This window comes from Schistocerca nitens, chromosome 1 (assembly GCF_023898315.1).
Source record: "Schistocerca nitens isolate TAMUIC-IGC-003100 chromosome 1, iqSchNite1.1, whole genome shotgun sequence".
Lineage (NCBI taxonomy): Eukaryota > Metazoa > Arthropoda > Insecta > Orthoptera > Acrididae > Schistocerca > Schistocerca nitens.
Window position 1 is genome coordinate 1,107,907,050 of NC_064614.1, and position 16,927 is coordinate 1,107,923,976.

A 16,927-nucleotide genomic window follows, 5' to 3' on the forward strand; every position below is an offset into this window, starting at 1 on the left:
AACATGACTAACACACCTGTAAGATGTAACAGTCAAAGAAATTATATCTTGAAGACATGTGTCAGTTCCATTTACCTGCTTTGGATTTCCGTAACACATATGACATGTTCATGGTCTAAGAAGTTTTAGCATAACCATCGCTCAACACTATCGAAATTTTTTTTTTAATTTTAATATATCACAGATCAGGGTGACAGTTTTTAATCACATATAAGGGAGTGTTTTAATAAAGTGGTGTGTGTGTGTGTGTGTGTGTGTGTGTGTGAGAGAGAGAGAGAGAGAGAGAGAGAGAGAGAGAGAGAGAGAGAGAGAGAGAGAGAGAGACCATAATACCGTGCTAATTTAGGGTTCATGCAATGACAGTGGGCATACAGGCTATTTTCAGCAATGGTATATACAATAGAGAACAACTTTTAAAAATGATTTAATAGAACCTCATACCATCCTTGCAGCAATAACGAATATTTGATTATGCCTCAAATGGTTGTAAGCAATGTCAAAGTTTATTATCTATGAATTTTAATAAGAATTAACAACATGTAAGCAATACTGATCACACAATTATGTTCCCTAACTTTGTCGCTGGAAAATGACAGGTCTTAGAATACTCTTTGGATGATACATGTATCCTTCACTTTGTAACAGTCATATTTAAGAATGAGTGCATAAAAGCGCATGGTATGCTATTACATGAAAATGCAAGGACTAGTAAGGTAGTTGTCAGTAAGGTTTCTGCCTACATGATGTGTTGTGAAAGTTATGCTTGTAAGGTGATTGGTATGTGCAGCACTGTATTTGTAACATCTGACATACATGATGTGATCAAAATTATCCGGACACCTGGCTGAAACTGACTTACAAATTCATGGCGCCCTCCGTTGGTAATGCTGGAATTCAATATGGTAATGGCCCAGCCTTAGCCTTGATGACAGCTTCCACTCTCGCAGGCATACATTCAGCCAGGTGCTGGAAGGTTTCTTGCGTAATGGCAACCCAGTCTTCACAGAGTGCTGCACTGAATAGAGATATCAATGTTGGTCGGTGAGGCCTGGCACAAAGTTGGCGTTCCAAAACATCCCAAAGGTGTTAGATAGGATTCAAGTCAGGACTCTGTGCATGCCAGTCCATTACAGGGATCTTATTGTCATGTAACCAATCCATCACGTGCCGTGCATTATGAACAGGTGCTCGACCATGTTGAAAGATGCAGTCACCATCCCTGAATTGCTCTTCAACAGTGGGAAGCAAGAAGGTGCTTACAACATCAATGTAGGCCTGTGCTGTGATAGTGCCACGCAAAACAATAAGGGGTGCAAGCCTCCTCCATGAAAAACATGACCACACCATAACACCACCATCTCTGAATTTTAATGTTGGCACTACATATGCTGGCACATGACATTCACCGGGCAATCATCATACCCATACCCTGCCATCGGATCACCACATTATGTACCGTGATTCTTCACTCCACACAATGTTTTTCCATTGTTCAATCATCCAATGTTTACACTCCTTACACCAAGTGAGGTGACCTTTGGCATTTACCGGTGTGATGTGTGGCTTATGAGCAGCTGCTCGACCATGAAAGCCAAGTTTTCTCATCTCCTGTCTAACTGTCATAGTACTTGCAGTGGATCCTGATGCAGTTTGGAATTCCTGAGTGACAGTCTGGATAGATGTCTGCCTATTTACACGTTACGGATCTAGTACCTCCCGTTGCCGAAGTCGAACATGGGCCAGAACAAATGGACGTTGTAAGCCCATAGAGGGCTCCGCGTCCGCGGCGGCTATTCCGCGCAGCGGCTCTCACGCAGCGAGGGCGCCACCGCTACGCCACGTGCAGACAGCAGCCAATAGCCGCTCCCTCCGGTTTCGTATATAGGGGCCCACTCTGCCCTAGTCCAGTCAGTCTGGTACTAGCTCTGGATTGCGTCTATATCTAGGCGGTACTGTGTTCTGGTCGTTGCTCGTTGTAGACTTTTGCCTGGCTCTGGTTCAGAGTGGATTTACTGTTGGTGTTTGGTGTTGTGGTTTCTACAAGCCTCCGTTGTTTATCTCTTCCTTGTTGTGTCGGTCATTGTCGGTTGTTGTTGGTTGTCGTTGGTCTGTCGTCCGACTCGTCCTTGTGTTTACCCGGTGGTGTGTGCTCCACTGCCGGCGGCTTCCCTGCCTGGTGGCTCCGAACCGCAGCCCAAGGCGTTCCCGCGGTTGGTTTTGGTTACTACAACGACCCTCTTCAACTGTCAGCAGTCTCTGTCAGTCAACAGATGAAGTTGACCTGTACACTTTTGTGCTGTACATGTCCCCTCACATTTCCACTTCACCGTCACATCGGAAACAGTGGACCTAGGGATGTTTAGGAGTGTAGAAATCTCGCATACAGACGTATGACACAAATGACACGTTCGAAGTCCATGAGTTATGAGGAGTGCCCTACTCTGCTATCTCACGATGTCTAATGACTACTGAGGTCGCTGATGGCAGTAGGTGGCAGCGCAATGCACCTAATATGAAAAACATATTTTTTGGGGGTGTCCGGATACTTTTGATCATACAGTGTATGTAGACGTGAGAACAAGTGCCTGTCCAGACATAACATGAAACAGGTGTGTGGGGTCTTTTTTTTTTAATGTAAAACACACATCACCAACATCATAGAAGAAATTTAACAAAAAATATTAATACACAAACACTAATGTGTCTTCCCTGTTTAATTTACATTTGGTATTATATTACAGACATGTGAAAATGGCCACAGGCTGAAACTGGAGAGTAATTTAATTTTCAAGCACAGTGCGTTAAAGGTAAAAACTATCAACCTATTGTGGTTAAAATGGTTCCATCATTTAGACAATACATTGAGGCTGTGAACCCATACATGATGTGAGGATTCTTGACTTTATGATTATTCTATGTCTTTAATATCAACAACAGAAAAATCTCACTCCTATGAGCATACCTGTCCAATGAGAAAAGAGGAAATTTATTGTTGAGCAATAATATATCCTGTTGTCCAGTGGAGTATGATGGCTTGCAGTACCAAGGCATCACTGATATTAATTCCAGTGACATTAATGGTATAGAAATACGCTGCTAGCCAAAAACACAATTACAGGACTAATTTCTGAATGCATCTCCACTGCATCATATTCAGGAATTGTTTCATGTTAACCTGTATAGCACTGATCATTACAGTGTGTCAACAAGTTTCTGTAAGATTCCATATTGTAGCACCCAGCGTACTCTTCGAGAAATGGAGAGGTTAACTCTACCTTGCCACGCGGATTGGTCATGCCGTTTGAAACGCCATGTTATCAACTACCCACCAGCGGTTCGAATCCTCCTTAGGACACGGGTGTGTGTTGTTCTTAGCATACAGCAGATTGTCAATGCACTGTGTGACATATAAAATGAGGACTATTAATTTGAATTGTATTTATTTCACAGTCAGTTAGTTGTGCCACATTCCAAATTTGATTAGCTTGCAATCACTGGATTCTATTGAGCTCAATTATGTTAACAAGTTTGTTAGTGAAACTAACAAAACTAGTGAAGTTAATTTTGCATTTTGTGCGTGGAATGAATTAAATACACACAGAAATTTACATTTACTGACAAGAATTATGTTGACAAACAAATGTGGAAAAGCACTTAGCTGATGCATTTCAGTCCCTTTAATGTAATTTATTGCAGTATTGTGCTTAATGAGCACAGTCACAACTCACATGAGAGGTCTCTGCAAAAAATCCCTCTCAATATTTCTTTGGCCTAAGACACCAGTCATGCTCTCTTCTTCCAGTTCTCTAGTGAACTGTGGTGGTGGTGATGCTGGAATGTTCCGTGGGGTATCGAGGCTCTCGAGACATTCTGGACTAGTGTGCCCAAGATATTGTAGAAGCTGCAATGAAAACATCAAAAGCTTTACTTGATCAAATTCTCATTCATACCATAAGAATGTACTTTGATAGTCTAACAAAGAGATAGAGAGGCTGGCCAGTACTTACCTCAGCTCAATACAGCCGATAGATACACAAAAAACATAACCGAAAATTTACGTTCCTAGCTTTCGGAACAAATGTTCCTTCATCAGGGAGGAGAGAAGGGAAAGAAAGGGAAGAAGGGAAAGTGGATTCAGTTACTCACAACCCAGGTTATGAAGCAACAGGGAAAGGAAAACAGGGAGGGTAGCAAGGATGGAGGCATGGTTGTCAGAGGGAAGCCAAAGATATTCTACTGTAAGTACTGTGCCAGCTTCAAACCAAAGAGGATGCATACAGAAGTAAAGAGGTATATAGTACAAAGATAAACACAACTATGTAGGATGAAAAGATGCGTGAATGGCTAAAGAGGAAAGGGAAAGAGGAGAAGACTGAAGAGTAAATGGGAGTGAGGTTGTTTAACGTAGGTTCAGTCCAGGGGGATGGCGGGATGAAAGGATGTGTTGGAGCGCAAGTTCCCATGGTGAAGAAACACTCCTTAATTTCCTCCATAACCTCAACTCCTTTTCGAATCTGAATTTCACCTGGTCCTTCTCCAAAACCCAAGCCACCTTCCTGGATGTGACAACAACTAAACTGGCTGAGCGCATGAACGGACACAGACGAACTGTCCGCCTAGCAGATGTCCAATACCCAGTAGCAGAGCATGCCCTCCAGCATAATTCTAGGGACCTAGGAACCTGCTACATCGTATGTGCCATTTGGCTTCTCCCACCCAACACCAGTCCCTCTGAACTGCAGAGATGGGAACTTGCACTCCAACACATCCTTTCATCCCGCCATCCCCCTTGACTGAACCTACGTTAAACAACTTCACTCCCATTTACTCCTCAGTCTTCTCCTCTTTCCCTTTCCTCTTTAGCCATTCACGCATCTTTTCATCCTACATAGTTGTGTTTATCTTTATACTATATACCTCTTTACTTCTGTATGCATCCTCTTTGGTTTGAAGCTGGCACAGTACTTACAGTAGAATATCTTTGGCTTCCCTCTGACAACCATGCCTCCATCCTTGCTACCCTCCCTGTTTTCCTTTCCCTGTTGCTTCATAACCTGGGTTGTGAGTAACTGAATCCACTTTCCCTTCTTCCCTTTCTTTCCCCTCTCTCCTCCCTGATGAAGGAACATTTGTTCCGAAAGCTAGGAACGTAAATTTTCGGTTATGATTTTTGTGTATCTATCGGCTGTACTGAGCTGAGGTAAGTACTGGCCAGCCCCTCTATCTCTTTGTTAGTATTTGTTTCACATCTTTATATGAGATTTTCCATTAATCATTTACTTTGTTAGTCTATCACTCGCAACTGCTTCTCATACTTGTTGCTATTAAGCACAAGAAGGCTAGACTCAAACAATGGAAAATCCAGGACAGAATGTCACAATATTATGAAAAGGAACGTTTCTACTCACCATACAGTGGAGATGCTGAGTCGTAGGTAGGCACGACAAAAAGACTGTCACAAATAAGTTTTCGGCCAATAAGGACTTCGTCAAAAATAGACAACACACACAAATGCAACTCACACACACACATATGACTGCAGTCTCTGGCATCTGAAGCCACACTGCGAGCAGAATAAAGAGGAGGCTGGGGCAGGGAGGGGGAGGGATAGTAAGGTAGAGGTCGCAGACACTGAAGTGCTGCTGGGGGGGTATGCATGGACAAGGTGGAGAGAGGGTAGGGCAGTTATGTGTAGCTGGGAGGTTAGACAGTGGGCAGGGGAGGGGGGTGTATTGGAAAAGGTGTGAAATATAAAGATTGGGTGCGATGGTGGAATGAGGGTTGTGCAGTGCTGGATTTGGAACAGGGAAGGGGCTGGATGGATGAGGACAATGACTAATGAAGGTTGAGGCCAGTAGGATTATGGGAACATAGGATATATTGTAGAGAAAGTTCCCACCTACGCAATTCAGAAAAGTAGTTGTTGGTGGGAAGGATCCATATGGCACAGGCTGTGAAGCAGTCATTGAAATGAAGGATGTCATGTTTGGCAGCGCGCTGAGCAACAGGGTGGTCCACTTATTTCTTTGCCACAGTTTGTCGCTAGCCATTCTTGTGAACAGATAGCTTGTTAGTTGTCATGCCCACACAGAATGCAACACAGTGGTTGCAGCTTAGCTTGTAGATCACATGACCGGTTTCACAGGTAGCCCTGCCTTTGATGGATAAGTGATGTTTGTGTCCAGACTGGAGTAGGTGGTGGTGGTGGTGGTGGTGGGAAGATATATGGGATAGGTCTTGCATCTAGATCTATTACAGGGATATGAGCCATGAGGTACGGGGTTGCGTGCAGAGGTTGTGTAGGGATGGATGATTATATTGTGTAGCTTCAGTGGACAGCAGAATACCACTGTGGGAAGATTAGAAAGGAAAGTGGGCAGGACATTTCTCATTTCAGGGCATGAGAAGAGGTAGTTGAAATCCTGATGGAGAATGTAATTCAGTTGCTCCAGTCCTGGGTGTTCTGTCTAACCTCCCAAATGCACATAGCTGCCCTACCTTTTCTCCTTCTCGTCCCTGCGTGCTCCCCAGCAACACTTCACTGTCTGCCACCTCTACCTTACTAACCCTCCCCCTCCCTGTCCCAGCCTCCTCCTTAGCCCCACTCAGTTGCCACTCCCATCATGCACTGGTGTTGCTGCTCGCAGTGTGGCTTCAGATACCAGAGACTGCAGCCATACGTGTATGTGGGTTGCATTTGTGTGTGTGTGTGTGTGTGTGTGTGTGTGTGTGTGTGTGTGTGTGTGTGTGTGTGTGTGCGCGCGCATGTTTTTATGGTCTATTTTTGACAAAGGACTTACTGGCCAAAAGCTTATTTGTGAGACAGTGTTTTCATTGTGCCTATTTGCGACTAAGCATCTCTGCTGTATGGTGAGTAGCAACTTTCCTTTTCACAATATTGGCACAAGAAGACTGTACAACGAACAAAATGAACTTACAAACTTATATTGAAAATGCTAAAGAGAAAATCATATGTATGTAAAGTGAAATCAGATTTGTCCCACAATTTTGCTATACTCCAAGTGGAAAGATCGAGGTCTATGGAGAGGTAGTACAGTTTTATGATGAACAGGGAAGATGTCGGGTGGATGGAGAAAGAGTTGAAAGCACAGTAATTATTTGCAGTGCCATACTCAAATCACATTGGAGTCCTCAGGTTTTGAGGACGGGGGAGTCACAATTCACAATTAGTGGTTTCTGATTTTTGCGACTGTTTCAATTGAAAATTCCTTTATCTGCACCTTTTTTTTTTTTTTAGAACTAGAAACAAACTTCATAGTCTTAGGTCCACCAAACATAGGAATTTAATGCTGAAACGTGTGCAGTTAATGTAGTATGCAAATGGAGTTTTATACCATTGGATTAGAACCTAGTTCTGACCATCATAATCCCTCAGGCCTCCTAGAAAGATTACCAGTTTCCAGGCATATTATTATTTATTGACTTTCTCTCTCATCTTCCATGATGACTTTCTGACAAAGTGAACTATGACTCTTTGTGAATTGTTGAGGTGTTTAAGGCAAGGCTCTAAAATGAGTCTCCATTATGCACAGGGGATTGGTTGAAGAAAAAAGTAAGCGGTAGTAGGTTGGTTGGTTGGTTTGGGGAAGGAGACCAGACAGCGAGGTCATCGGTCTCATCGGATTAGGGAAGGACGGGGAAGGAAGTCGGCCGTGCCCGTTGAAAGGAACCATCCCGGCATTTGCCTGGAGCGATTTTAGGGAAATCACGGAAAACCTAAATCAGGATGGCCGGACGCGGGATTGAACCGTCGTCCTCCCGAATGTAAGCGGTAGTAGGATTATCACATGTACTGGAAAGATTGATTTGACAGTAAGGTTAATATGCCGGAGGAGAATGAACAGCTAATGTTGTTTGTTTTCTGGTGCTGAGAGGGACTGTGACAAAAAGGCTGCCACATTGTCACTGTTCTCCTAACACACTGTTCTGTGAAATGATGAAATAACGTGAAAATTTGAAAAATTTTCATGAAAGAATTGGCTGACATTATCGCACTAAATATTGTCACTGTAAGAAATAATTTTATCAGAATTAATAATGTAATCCTGTTGCCCAAACATTTTAATAATGACACTGAAAGGTTTACATTTTTTTCCAAAAGCCAAAAAGAAATCTTTAAGGTGTGTGTCAACTTTTTTTCTATATTTTTTAAATGATGAACAGTGATTCAAAATTAATTTGCAGCAGTCTATAAAAAAGCCAGCTGTAATCAGGAATAATTTCACCATGGATTTGAAGTCCTCTGCAGTTTTTCTTGACCTTTGCTACAATTAAGCGTGACACACTTTGAACTTTGGCTTTTCAACTTCAGTACTACATTCTGTCACTTACGTCATCCAAATTATCCATATCATCAGCACCATCTTCCCAAGTAGGTAACTGATGAGGTGGACGGTGACGTAAAGTGTGCTGTGGTGGAGAACTTATAACAAGACTAGACAACATTTCAGGATGAACTGAATTTCCCCACTGTGCACTGGATTCGGTACCTGCATGAACACAAACACAGTTTACAGAAATTGCTGCTAATGTAATATTTCAGGTTTATAATCTTAGATGAAGGATTACTTCACATTGAACCTCATCACATACAATCAAGGAGTACATGTTCTGCAGATAATTTGCCATAGTAACATTTTATCTCCACAATTATAATTCCAGATCACTCTCTAACTTATATACTGTGTTAAATCTTTAGTGATCAACAGGTATTAGACTTAATTATGCAAGACGTTGTGATAATAAAAAAGAAACAAAATGCAAATTTAAAAAACTTAGACGAATCTGACTGGTACGATACGGCTAGATCTCTATAATGATACACAAGTTTCCTTCGGTTGACTGTAGTATTCTTCTCACACAAATTCTGAAACTAGTCACACACATAAAAAAATTTTCATGTAATAAGAGAAACAAATAATAAAACTGGAACTTCATTTAATTTAAGAAATATATTAATCCTTACCGATTTTTTTTAAGGAAACGATATGCTGCATCAAGATACATCATCAATCATGAAAACCAACCATAAATTAGTTAGTCTTTAATTTTCTTATGTCAAATGGATGGCTTTGGAATAGGGGCTCAAAGACAAGATCATCAGCAGTTATGTGAGTATATAATGAATAAAAACAGTTAAAACTGTTCAACAAAATTACATGTATATTAGAAACTTCCAATCACATAAATGCAAACTCTTTATAGTCTGAAACATATTCAACTATCACACATAAACAGATATTGAAAATAATATTTAGGATGCAGACTGAAAAATTACCATGACTTTCCTCTCAAAAGAAATAAAAATAAGCTGAAGAACATGCACACGAACAACATTATCAGTTTACAACTATACGAAAATTATCTACTTCTCTTACCTTGCTCCACTATACTAAAATCTGCAGTCCTCTCATAATCTGGAGAGCAGTACAAGATTGACGCATCCCAGCTGGCTTTACCAGCAAGATCGCGTAAAATGACGCGCACCTGGGAGAGAGCAGTACGGAGGCCAGCCGTCACTCCCCCACCAGGGACATCTAGAGTAGGAATCTCGACCAGCGAGACTAGCAAACGGCTACTTAACACAAACAACTGAAAAACAACAATATTAATGATTTTAAGTAACAGAATTTTTGTTGGACAGTGTAGATTTTAAAGTGAACAGTATGAATTAATCAATAAAATATTTTACCTACATGGTTATAGGATGCCATGCAGCTAAAATAACAGGGCAAATCTAGTTATCTGCCACTTAGATATCTCACTGGTTACTTACTACATCTAAGAAATGTTGAAAATTCACAACCATATTAACTAATAGTGTAAGAGAGCTAGTCTGAACCAATATGAACAACACACTTTCAAATAAAAGATGCTCTCATCCCAAGTGATTGTCAAAGTTGTATGCTTTTTTATATTCCAGAAAATAATAAAATCTGAAAATATTTTTTCTGGTACAGGGTTTCAAGACTTAACATTTCTAGACAAAACAAAAATCAGCTAACGCCAATCAGGTAACAGGAGAAACCACAAAAGTCATATGAAACACCAAAAAATACCAACCAACTGTACAGAAGGTTATCATTCACTTTCAGTTGGATGGTGTTAGTGCGAGGAGCACAGACGTCCTAATGTTAAAGTGTCGATGTGCAAATATATTTCATACAACAATTTTTTAAAATTCTTTACTGTTCTTTAAATATATACTGTTATATTAATACGGCAAACTACAGTGTTTTTTGAACTAGATATGGATTGGAACAGGATGCCGATCCTGATGGAAATATGTATGATGTATGAAGGACATTGCAGAGTACAAACAATGCTGCAAAGGAGAAACACAGGCACTGCAATACGAGGTGTGGCTAGAAAAAAACCGGACTAGTACTGGTGAAACAATAAAACGAATGCAATAAGGCTGAAAGTCGCGTGGCCTGTCACGTGACTCTCGCTCCGCCTACTGCTCGAGTTTCATCTGCCTCCTGCACTCAGTCTGCCCGTGGCGTCTGTTTTAAGTAGTTGACATTTTGTCTGTGCGTCGGAAAATGTTGAGTGTACAGAAAGAACAGCGTGTTAACATCAAATTTTGTTTCAAACTATGAAAATCTGCAAGTGAAACGTTTGTAATGTTACAACAAGTGTACGGCGATGATTGTTTATCGCAAACACAAGTGTTTGAGTGGTTTAAACGATTTAAAGATGGCCGCGAAGACACCAGTGATGACACTCGCACTGGCAGACCATTGTCAGCAAAAACTGATGCAAACATTGAAAAAATCGGTAAACTTGTTCGACACTTTCCTTGTCAACTCCTGTTAACTCAGACACTGCTCTGATTGTTAAACGGCGATCTTGTCGAACAAGTTTACCGATTTTTTCAATGTTTGCATCAGTTTTTGCTGACAATGGTCTGCCAGTGCGAGTGTCATCACTGGTGTCTTCGCGGCCATCTTTAAATCGTTTAAACCACTCAAACACTTGTGTTCGCGATAAACAATCATCGCCGTACACTTGTTGTAACATTACAAACGTTTCACTTGCAGATTTTCATAGTTTGAAACAAAATTTGATGTTAACACGCTGTTCTTTCTGTACACTCAACATTTTCCGACGCACAGACAAAATGTCAACTACTTAAAACAGACGCCACGGGCAGACTGAGTGCAGGAGGCAGATGAAACCCGAGCAGTAGGCGGAGCGAGAGTCACGTGACAGGCCACGCGACTTTCAGCCTTATTGCATTCGTTTTATTGTTTCACCAGTACTAGTCCGGTTTTTTTCTAGCCACACCTCGTATAGTGTTCCATGCCAAGACGCGGCTGTAACAATAATTACATGTCTCTTCCTGTGTGGGAATAACAGCAATTGTGAGAGAAAAGGGTGTTGCATCAGTCCTGGAGGCCAGCTTAGATGGTCGAGATGGTTAAGGTGACGGCTCGTGTAGAGTAGGAAATCTGAGTTCAAATCCAGGTCCAACAAAAATTTTCATTGTCATTGTATAGCTGGAGTCTCATCATATTCACAATTGTGAATACATTTCTTGTATATAAATTTTATTAGCCTAAGAAGTGTTTTGAATGTTGTTTCAAATTAATAACACCAGAAAGCCTCAAAAAATGACATGTTTAACAATGCTGAAGGAAGGAAATAAACTTTTTAGTGAAATGGATATTTCCCTCACACTACTTATTTTCAACTGACATTGTACTATTTTCCCCAATTACAAATATTTTTTTATATAAATTATTACAAGAGTGCAGATTTTGTCATTTTTGGCTTATGTATGAATTCTGTATTAGAAAATGAATATCTTTCATCTCGAGAAACCAGTTAAATGCAGTTCTCACTACAAGAAGTTAAACAGAAGTGGCAGAAATCTGTTATGTGCATAGCTTAATATTTTATACAGCACAAATCATTTATGTGTACTTAAATGATTTTTCCTGCACTTCGTTGATAGGCTTGTTGAAATTATGTAAACAATTCATCACGTGCACTTAATGGATTTCAGCAGAAAATGGTATGCAATATAATAGAGACAAATTTTATAAGTAGATTGTGGTATGCGTATGTTCATTAGCTTCAGCTATCATAAAAGTGATTTAAAGTTAGTCCATAGCAATATTACACTACATAAACAGTGGGGCATAAAATTTATTGTACCTTACTTGAAAGATATCAAAGACAAATTTTGTTGGGAAAAGGATAGTTGCTACTCACCACATAGCAGAGATGCTAAGTCGCAGTATAGACACAAAAAATTCACAAAATAACCTTTCTGTGTGTGTGTGTGTGTGTGTGTGTGTGTGTGTGTGTGTGTGTATTTATCATCTATTTTTGACAAAGGCTTTGTTGGGTGAAAGCTTATTGTATGACAGTCTTTTCATTGTGCCTATGTGCTATTCAGCACCTCTGCTATATGCCTTTTCATAATACTGTTACAGTCTATGCTGGATTTTCCATTGTAAAAATACATTTTGTTAGCAGATGGTGGTAAATCTGTGTTTAGTATTATTCTCAACAGCCCGCATCAATGTTGGTGATTCACTGCTAGCCTCTAATAATAACACATTACCTTAACAATGTGACATCAGTATTACTGTTGCTTATTTGCAGTTGATGTGCATGAATATCTAAAACACCTACTCAAGCAAATGCTGCTGAGAGTTCAGTGAGTGCAGGGGTCTTGTACCAGTTGCCTACAGTCAGTGTAATTCTAAAAATGTTTTCAAGAATTGCCCTGCTTGTGCCATTGACCAAGAAAGGGCTACCCAAAGAAGATGAAAAGAGCAGGTAAGCAACAAACTTTTACTCTACACTTGAACTTAATTCTTACGATACTCTGAAATTTTAAAACACAGGAAGTAATTTTATTTCATATCTTTATTTTAAGAAACAGAATTTAAATCTCTAAGTGCATCTACTGGAAGCAAAGCAGATAATAGAAGCAGAGCGTACAATGGAATCCCCAAACAGACAAATGCCACAAGATAAACCAATGCAGAAACTGTATCAGGTGAGCCCTGGGGGAAGTACTTTTAGTGCAATGGTCAAGCATAGTGCTGAAGACAATGGTCTTGACTCTGATTGTTCTGTTAAGGATCCTGACTATGAACCACGTTCTGGTGATAGAGAGAGTACAGACCTCACAAAGAAAAAAAGTACTGTAAAACAGAATAACAGTGGTAAACAATCAAAATGGGACTTGAAACTTCCTGGCAGATTAAAACTGTGTGCCCGACCGAGACTCGAACTCGGGACCTTTGCCTTTCGCGGGCAAGTGCTCTACCAACTGAGCTACCGAAGCACGACTCACGCCCGGTCCTCACAGCTTTACTTCTGCCAGTATCTCGTCTCCTACCTTCCAAACTTTACAGAAGCTCTCCTGCAAATCTTGCAGAACTAGCACTCCTGAAAGAAAGGATATTGCGGAGACACGGCTTAGCCACAGCCTGGGGGATGTTTCCAGAATGAGATTTTCACTCTGCAGCGGAGTGTACGCTGATATATCAGCGCACACTCCGCTGCAGAGTGAAAATCTCATTCTGGAATCAAAATGGGATAAATGTGATCCCAAAGATGGAAGAAGAATAGAATTAAAAAGTATAAAACTGAATCTTTAACCAAAGCTATTTAACTGCAAAAAATTTAGATACAACTACAACAAACATTTCTCAGATGAAATGAGGTACTCCTTTTCTAGAAGCTTCTGGGGCTGTGATTATACAAGACAGAAAGATTTTATTCTTGGTTACACAGTGAGTCTAACTCCAGCAGAAAGATGAAATACTGAGCCGCCACTGAAGTAAGGTAAGGATTCTAAGATTTACTACTTAAATAAAGACAATGACAAAGTCAGCATATGTAAGAACTTCTTAATTAAAACTTTATGTATTTCAGCTGATGTAACTGATACTGTATGGAAATGGAAAGATGAAAGTGGACTTTTCATAGGAAGCGACAAGAGAGGCAAAAAATTTGTACATAATAAAACTAAACCAGATGATATGCAGATAGTTATAAAACATATAGGAAAGTTTTCTGCAATGGAGTCCCACTACTCAGGGGAAACCACAAAATGATTATTCTTAAACCCCAAAATAAGTAGATCTAAAAGGTACAGTCTGTGCAAGGAAGAATGTAAGGGTTTCAAATCCGCTTTGTCATGGGACACTTACCACATGGGATGAGAAGGAAACACTCATCCTGTCTGGTAAGTCTCCGCTGACCTGGGGTTCTGGGTGACTTATCCGTACCCTACCCCTTTTCCTAAACCTCTCCAGTTCCTTTCCCTTCACCCCTCTTCCTTTCCGTTCAACCCTTCTGCCGGAAGGAGGAGCTACTGGCTCCAAAAGCTTGCATAGGTAAAACCTTTTTTATGTGTGTTGTCCTGCTGCCACTTGGCGTGTAGTTTTTTTGTCTATTCAATCACATTATATTCTCAAAAACTGACTAATTTTGTTGTTAATAGCATCAGTTGTTTTCTTTGTGTCAACTTACTACTGTTTTATAACTACAACCACATAAATTCAGCACCTAAGAGAGCTACTATGGATCACAGAAATGCACTGACCATGTTATGACAAAAGATAACAAAGGGGAAAGTAAAAATAACCACCTCAAAAAACCGCATATCTGACCACGAGGTCCTTACTATGAGAACTGATGTAGAAAATGTACTTAACAAAAAGTGATACGTTTATACATAAAAAAATTAATTATGGTAAAGTTCAGAAGGGATTAGGGAATGAAATGGGACTCAATATACAACACAGCTTATCTAACTGATAAACGGGACAATTTCTATGCACACGCTATTCAATAAAACTTTAAACGAACCACGCCCTTCATTAAAAGAACTAACTAAAGCTATAAATTATGAAACTGAGTATTTCCCTCCTGAAATCATTGAAATGAGAGATAACATGAAAGATTGTCACATATTCTTTATAACAATAGAGACTTAATTAAAATATTTTTTAACAGAACACAAGCTTCTCAGAAACATGTACAGAGATTCCTTGACTAATCTTAAAGCTTAGAAATACAACTGTCAAATCCAGCTGTGTTAGTAAAACAGTCTGGAGAATAATGTGTAAAGAGTGTGGGAGACAGCAGTATCATGAACACACCAGAATAAGGTTAAAAGACAATGATGAAATAATAAATGACCCAAAAGAAGTGTAAGAAAAAGATCAGTACAACTGGTACAAATGAAATGTACGACTGGCCACCCAGTTTTAATGAGCAGCAAAACTTTTAAACGTGAAATTTTAAACAATAATGGAAATTTATGGACAGAAAAATAGGTAAAATATGGGAAATGCCAACCTTACAAGAAAAAGGGCAAGTGTTCGAAAGGCAGTGTTAATTGTTTTCTATTACATGTTTCTGTGTGCCACCCAAACCTCTATAGGCGTTTGTCTTACCTTTAATTTACGTAAATCTTAAACAAGCTGCATAAAGGAGAAAAGCAACAGGCACTTTCCTTGATATGGGTAAAGCATTTGATACTGTGAAACATATCATTTTCGAATGCAAGAACCAGTTTACTGTTACAAACATTTTTGCATTTAACGTCATATAATTTTACTAAAATTTAAACATTTAAAGTCATATAATTTAACTAAGTTAGAAAAATGTGGGCTGAGAGGAGCAGCCTTACAACTGCTCAGCTTCTATTTGAAAAGACAGGAAACCATGCCTTAAAGTAACTTACAAAAAGAATGAATAGCTTCTAACAACTAAATTAACCTATAGGATACTTTAAAGTGGTTTGCCTAAAGGAAGTATAATACGATATTTTCTGTTCCTTGTGTACGTTAATGATTCAATGGAATTCCAAAACTGAAAGCTGTAAGTTATGTGGATGACACATCCTTTACCTTCTAGGACAATAAGCAAATCGCTGCCTTCAGCAGTAAAATCATTTACTGCAAATAAGGCAGTTTAAATACAGGAACAACAGTGGAATGCAACGACTACTTTGCTGTAATCTAACTACAAATGTTATTCCATTTACACTTCCATTGGCACTTCGCAAGATAAATATGAATGTCTGAATATTATTGTGGATGAACATCTCTCACGGAAAGAACATAAGTAGTATATTCATCATAGTTCTGGACCAAAGAGCATTTTCAAGTAAAAATTATAGGTTGCAAACCTACATTTTTAATTTTGTCATTTTTCTCAACCAGAAAAATCTCATTTGCCAATATTGAAGAAAAAGAAACTCTTACTTTCTCATTTAAAAATTTTCAAATCTAATAAATTTTGTTCTTTATACATAATAACGCAATATAAAAATTAATAGAGGGAAACATTCCACGTGGGAAAAATATATCTAAAAACAAAGATGATGTGACTTAGCAAACGAAAGCGCTGGCATGTCGATAGACACACAAACAAACACAAACATACACACAAAATTCAAGCTTTCGCAACAAACTGTTGCCTCATCAGGAAAGAGGGAAGGAGAGGGAAAGACGAAAGGATGTGGGTTTTAAGGGAGAGGGTAAGGAGTCATTCCAATCCCGGGAGCGGAAAGACTTACCTTAGGGGGAAAAAAGGACGGGTATACACTCGCGCACACACACACATATCCATCCACACATATACAGACACAAGCAGACATATTTAAAGACAAAGAGTTTGGGCAGAGATGTCAGTCGAGGCGGAAGTGAAGAGGCAAAGATGATGTTGAATGACAGGTGGGGTATGAGTGGCGGCAACTTGAAATTAGCGGAGATTGAGCCCTGGTGGGTAACGGGAAGAGAGGATATATTGAAGAGCAAGTTCCCATCTCCGGAGTTCGGATAGGTTGGTGTTGGTGGGAAGTATCCAGATAACCCGACGGTGTAACACTGTGCCAAGATGTGCTGGCCGTGCACCAAGGCATGTTTAG

The 16,927-nt window shown here is 39.8% G+C and overlaps 1 protein-coding gene across 1 annotated transcript in view; it reads right to left on the reverse strand.

Moving 5' to 3' along the window:
- The window catches only part of LOC126198844 (probable Rho GTPase-activating protein CG5521), a 310,437-nt gene that overhangs the window by 55,315 nt on the left and 238,195 nt on the right, over positions 1–16,927 (reverse strand). Inside the window, exons 30-32 of the mRNA XM_049935431.1 lie at positions 9,399–9,612; positions 8,353–8,510; positions 3,729–3,901 (exon numbers count right to left, since the gene is read on the reverse strand). Coding sequence (XP_049791388.1) covers positions 3,729–3,901; positions 8,353–8,510; positions 9,399–9,612 — 545 coding nt within the window. The remainder of the gene's footprint in view (positions 1–3,728; positions 3,902–8,352; positions 8,511–9,398; positions 9,613–16,927) is intronic.